The 6,490-nt window shown below is 44.1% G+C and overlaps 1 protein-coding gene across 1 annotated transcript in view; it reads right to left on the reverse strand.

Moving 5' to 3' along the window:
- The window catches only part of LOC105523682 (surfeit locus protein 6-like), a 7,823-nt gene extending 1,833 nt beyond the window's left edge, over positions 1–5,990 (reverse strand). The window contains exon 1 of the mRNA XM_011958630.1: positions 5,880–5,990. Coding sequence (XP_011814020.1) covers positions 5,880–5,990 — 111 coding nt within the window. The remainder of the gene's footprint in view (positions 1–5,879) is intronic.
- Positions 5,991–6,490: the final 500 nt, after the last annotated feature.

A 6,490-nucleotide genomic window follows, 5' to 3' on the forward strand; every position in this document is an offset into this window, starting at 1 on the left:
TTTTTTTTGAGACTGAATCTTACTCTGTCACCCAGGCTGGAATGCAGTGGCGTGATCTCGGCTCACTGCAACCTCTGCGTCCCGGATTCAAGTGATTCTCCTGCCTCAGCCTCCTCAATAGCTGGGATTACAGATGTACAAAAATTTTTGTATTTTTAGTAGAGACGGGATTTCATCATGTTGGTCAGGCTGGTGTCGAACTCCTGACTATGTGATCCGCCCGCCTTGGCCTCCCAAAGTGCTGGGATTACAGGCGTGAGCCACCGTGCACAGCCAAGAAATTTTTTTAGGTAATAAATTACTGATAGCCACAATAAAGTGAATAAATTACAAAGACATGATGCTGAGTGGATAAAGCCAGATACAGAAGAGTATATTATATATAATTCTATTTATATACAACTTTAGAAAAGACAAATCTATAGTAACAGAAAGCAGACCAGCTGTTCTCCTGGGGCCAGGGAGACTGACTGGTGTGGGCACAAAAGAACATTGAAGGTAATGAAAATGTTCCCTATTTTTATGTCGTGGTGGATACACGGGTGTATACTTTTGCTGAAACTTGGAAACCTACATTTGAAATGAACACATTGTATTGTACATGAGATTGTACATTGATTTAAATCAGATACACTTGATTTAAAATTCCTTCACAAAACATTAGAAAGGTAATCAAATTATATCATTTTATGAAAAAAAAACAAAATAACTTAAGATACAGTAAAATATTTAACTGTATATTTTTGTTATAAAATATGGCATATTTGGCCATTTGGGTTTAAGATGATTGAGAGAATCCAATCCAATTGTAAGACGTATCCTATACATAGCAAAAGCCTTACTAACATTGATATTTGTATAAAACAAAGTCATATATTGTGCATCCTCATATTATCCTCAAAATCTGATAGGTGGAACCTTAAAGGCCTGTTTTCATTGATCAGTCACTTCACTGGCTGTGCAGAAGTGTATCCCACCATAAACCAGAAAGCAATCACAGTTGTACAGATAAAATGAGGGGGAAATGCTGCTTCAATAGAAGACTTTCTTGATATACTCTACTCGGATTACAGGAGACTGAGATTCAGCTACTACTTGAAATATTTTACTTAGCCATTATACAAAAGTACAGGGTCACCACAAACAACCCCAAAGAGAACCCCAAACCTAAAAATTTTTAAACAAATTTCAAAACGTTGGTGAGAAATTCTCTGTACTACCTTTGCAATTTTCCTGTAAATCTAAAACCATTCTAAAATTTAAAGTTTATTTTTTAAAGCTATTGTTTTATAAAATAAATCACGGAATATTTTTTAATGTTGGTCACACTGTGGCATGAGCGGGTAGTATGACATTTCTGAATCACACATCAGTGGAATCTTGATGTCACCAATTTTACATGTTACTTTTTGAGGTTAGGTGGAGACCGCAAGTCCTCACAGATTAATGCTGTAAAGTAGATTTATGAAAGGGAGACTTTAAAAACCCCACCCAAGACACACTCCCAAAAAGAGTATTGCTGCTGCTTGCAAAAACACCTCCAGATACCAGAAACCACTGAAAAGATAATAAATATTACTATAAAATTAACACAAACTAGTGCCAAGTGTGGTGGCTCACGCCTGTAATCCCAGCACTTTGGGAGGCCAAGGTGGGTGGATCACCTGAGGTCAGGAGTTCAAGCCCAGCCTGGCCAACATGGTGAAACACTGTCTCTACCAAAAATACAAAAATTAGCCAGCCGTGGTGGTGGGCACCTGTAATCCCAGCTACTCGAGAGGCTCAGACAGAAGAGTCACTTGAACCTGGAAGGCGGAGGTTGCAGTGAGCCGAGATCACACCATTGTACTCCAGCCTGGGCGATAGAGTGAGACTCCGTTTCAAAAAAAAAAAAAATTAACACAAGCTAGCTGGCCAGTGGTAAGGTGATCTCTGCATAACGATAGACAAATTTGGAAGATTATCTGTGTAAAAATATAAGTTGAATAGGAGATGCCAAATCAAAGTGGCTGACTTTAAAGGACCTCCTCTAGGAGCTGGTGGACAGAACTGTCGATATGATTTGAATAACCGGCCCCTCCAAATCTCATATGGGAATGTGAGCCTCAGTGTTGGAGGTGGGCCTAGTGGGAGGTGTTTGAGTCACAGGGGCAGATCCCTAGTGAATGGCTTGGTACCATCCTTGAAGTAATGAGTAGTAATGAGTTCATACAAGATCTAGTTGTTTTGAAGCATGTGACACTTTCTCCCTCAGTCTCTCTTGCTTACTCTCTTGCCATATGACATGCCTGCTCTCCCTTTGCCTTCCAGTATGACTGGAAGCTTCCTGAGGCCCTCACCAAAAGCAGAGGCTGGCACTATGCTTCTTATACAGCCTGCAGAACTGTGAGCCAAATGAACCTCTTTTGTTTATAAATTACCCCGCCTCAGGTATTCCCTAATAGCAACGCAAAGTAGACTAATGCTAATACAACTGTCTTCTATCCCTCCTAAGTTAAATGGGCAGGAACCAATATAATAGTAAAATAATAGTAATAATAAATTCTCCTGAAAAAAAAGGGGATGACTACTTCCAACTACATGAAGAATTTAAAAAGAAATATTAAATAGTGAGTCAACATAAAACTATAAGGCCAGTCACTAGGCAGTCTTCTCATACCCAAATGCGTCGACCTGTATCGTGGCTGACCCACCCATAGAAACATGAAAAAAAACCTAGGAGGTGCCAACTTCCCATGCCTGAGGGGTAAAGGTCCCAGCAATTTCGAGAAAATATCCCCACAAAAAGGACCCAGGTGGCCGGGCACGGTGGCTCACGCCTGTAATCCCAGCACTTTGGGAGGCCGAGGGGAGTGGATCACTTGAGGTCAGGAGTTCGAGACCAGCCTGACCAACATGGAGAAACCCTGTCTCTACTAAAAACACACACACACACACACACACACACACACACAATTAGCCAGTTGTGGTGGCACATGCCTATAATCCCAGCTACTCAGGAGACTGAGGCAGGAGAATTACTTGAACCTGGGAGGTGGAGGTTGCAGTGAGCCAAGATCCCACCATTGCACTCCAGTCTGGGCAACGAACGTATAACTCTGTCTCAAAAAAAAAAGGAGGCAGGTATGAGAACAGCAAGAAATTCACTCCATGTGCAAACTCACTTGCACCAATCCTGGACTGCCAGGAAGAATGCCACTTACAGACTGCTACATTGTTAGTTTTGTAGCCCCAGTCTACAGCTGCCCAGGTGCTCCAGCCTAGAGACCATACCTCTGCTTCACCTCTGGCATTACTCAGGACTCTTTTGTCCACATGTAACAGAAAGTGAATTCAAAGTGGCTTTTTAAAATAGGCATTCTTAGGCCGGCAGTGGCTCACACCTGTAATCCCAGCAGTTTGGGAGACCGAGGTGGGCGGATCACCTGAGGTCAGGAGTTCAAGACCAGCCTGGTCAACATGGCGAAACCCTGTCTCTACTAAAAGTACAAAATTAGCTGGGCATGGGGGTGCATGCCTATAATCCCAGCTACTCAGAAGGCTGAGGCAGGGGAATCACCTGAACTGGGGAGGCAGAGGTTGCAGTGAGCCAAGATTGCACCATTGCACTCCAGCCTGGGCAACAAGAGTGAAACTCCGTCTCAAAGAAATAAAAAATGCAAAAATAAAATAAAATAGGCATTCTTGTCTCACGTAAGTTGGAGGGAAACAGAAAGGAAACGATAAAAATAAAAGGAATTTATTGGTTCCTATAATATAAAAGGTCAGGGTTAGTCTGACCTCAGGCATGGTTGGATCAAGGGGTTCAAAGAATATCATCAGGACTCAGGCTCACTCTCTTGCTCCCTCTCCATGACTTCGATTTGCTTTCCTGTAAGTTGGCTTTATTCTCTGATAGGCTTTCTCCAAGAAGGTCACTGGAGTCAACAGGCCTATAGTCGATCAGCTTGGCAGCCACCATGGAAACACAAAGATTTCATTCTATTTCCATCAAAGCCCCAGAAAAAGCCTCTTTAGCTCTGATTAGCCCATCGTGGACCATATGTCCATCTCTGAACCAATCACTGTCCAAGATGTGATACTCTCATCGACCAGCGTTCAATGAGGACCTACTCTCCTAGCAGTAGACTAGCAGAAAAATAGTAGGACACCCTGAGATTCACCAGAAATATCATATGTGAGTAAAAGCAACAACAGCCAAAGAGAACAGGAATCTCTGGCTGACTGAGCAGGTTTTCAGGCTTTGTTCTTCCACAGATAATAACCCATAAAACTTAACAAGCCTCTCTAAGGAGTCTGGAGTTGTTATGAGTTATTATACGTAAAAAGCACTTAGAAAAATGTCTGGCCCAAAGTGAGTACTGTAGAACTGTTAGCGAACTTCATGGAAGAAGGATCCTGGAGAAGGGAAAAGAACATAATCTAGAAGTCAGGGTGGAGGCACGGAATTGTTTAAATATTAAAAGGAGTGTAACCTAATTTTGTAACAAACTGGTGAAACAGGATATATGAGTTAAACTACTTTTTGCTTCTTTGATTCATAATTTGAGAATGACAAAACTGTTTTAAAATAAGTCTTTTCCGTCACCAACACAAGGGGATTTGATATAAAATAAAATATCTGGCCAGGTGCAGTGGCTCATGCCTATAATCCCAGCACTTTGGGAGACTGAGGTGGAAGGATCCCTTGAGTCCAGGAGTTGGAGACCAGCCTGGGTAACATAGGTTGACCCTGTCTCTACAAAAGTAAGAAAATTAGCTGAGTGTGGTGATGCCTGCCTATGGTTTCAGCTGCTTGGCAGGCTAAGCCAGAAAGATCACTTGGGGCCAGGAGATCGAGGTTGCAATGAGCTATGATCACATCACCACACTCCAGCCTAGGTGACAGAGTGAGACCATGTCTCAAAAAAAAAAAAAAGAGAGAAGAAGAAGAACAAAATATCCAATGCTGGTTATAAGATGATGAACTGATAGATACTGCAGTCTACCCTTCTACACCAAATTCTAACCACAGAAAGAATAGAAGCATATTATAAATTAATTAATAATTATGCTCAAAAACCAGAAATGCTTGCTGGACTAGGGAGAGAGAACATGCTAAAGGCAGAAATCATACTGAGGTAGGAGGCAGGTGGGACTCATCTCCAGACCAGATTGAAAACTGACTGAAGACTGGGCACGGTGGCTCACGCCTGTAATCCCAGCACTTTGGGAGGCCAAGGTGGGCGCATCACCTGAGGTCAGGAGTTTGAGACCAGCCTGGCCAATATGGTGAAACCCCGTCTCTACTAAAAATACAAAAATGAGCCAGGTGTGGTGGTGCATGCCTGTAATCCCAGCTACTCGGGAGGCTGAGGCATGAAAATCGCTTGAATCCGAGGCGGAGGTTGCAGTGAGCCAAGATCGCACCACTGCACTCCAGTCTGAGGGACAGAGCCAGACTCCATCTCAAAAAAAAAAAAAAAAAAAGAAAGACAAAACAAAACTGACTGAAACCAGAAGAGGCACTGAAAGAACCTCACTGCCCATCACCGTAAGACGCTCCTATCAGCACCATGACGATGTACCATTGCGAAGCAACACCCAGAAGCTCCTGCCCGTTTCCTAGCTATTCCTGAATAACTTGCCCCTTCATTAGAACGTCACTGAAAGTGGGCATAAATATGGCTTCATACCACCCTGGGCTATCCTCTTGGACAGGCTCCGGTGCAGCCCTGCTCCCTGGGAGCAGTCACAGAGCTGTGACATGACCGCCGCCTCAGTAAAGCTGCTTTCTTCCAGCACTGGCTTGCTCTTGAGTTCTTGCCTGAGCAAAGCCAAGAACCTGCCCTGCATCAATACTAGACTAAATGGAAAGGGGGAACGGTAGCCTAGAGTACCTGCAGGAACACACAGGAATACACAGGAGACTTCTCCTTCAGGAGGAAGCAAAGAGCATGCCCTGAGGCGTGGTAGCCACAGGAAGCACTCCACAGGGAGTGTGGAGCCATCACACCCAGCACACACGCCTCCCATACACCTCGTGAGCAGCCCAGCCCACCCACTCCCAGCTTTCAGTGAAAATAAATACCTATCAGCCGGGTGCGGTGGCTCAAGCCTGTAATCCCAGCACTTTGGGAGGCCGAGGAGGGCGGATCACGAGGTCAGGAGATCGAGACCATTCTGGCTAACACGGTGAAACCCTGTCTCTACTAAAAAATACAAAAAATTAGCCGGGCCTGTAGTCCCAGCTACTCGGGAGGCTCAGGCAGGAGAATGGCGTGAACCCGGGAGGTGGAGCTTGCAGTGAGCCGAGATCGTGCCACTGCACTCCAGCCTGGGCAACAGAGGGAGACTCCATCTCAAAAAAAAAAAAAAGAGAGAAAGAAAATAAATACCTAACATCCCATCGCCTAGGTATTATGTATTATGCCAACCAATGCATTTGCTCTTTTTCCTAATGCTCTCCCCCTACCCTCTGCCCTCTCCTGACAGGCCCCAGTGTGTGTTG

Source organism: Colobus angolensis, unplaced genomic scaffold (assembly GCF_000951035.1).
Source record: "Colobus angolensis palliatus isolate OR3802 unplaced genomic scaffold, Cang.pa_1.0 Scaffold47, whole genome shotgun sequence".
Classification (NCBI taxonomy): Eukaryota; Metazoa; Chordata; class Mammalia; order Primates; family Cercopithecidae; genus Colobus; species Colobus angolensis.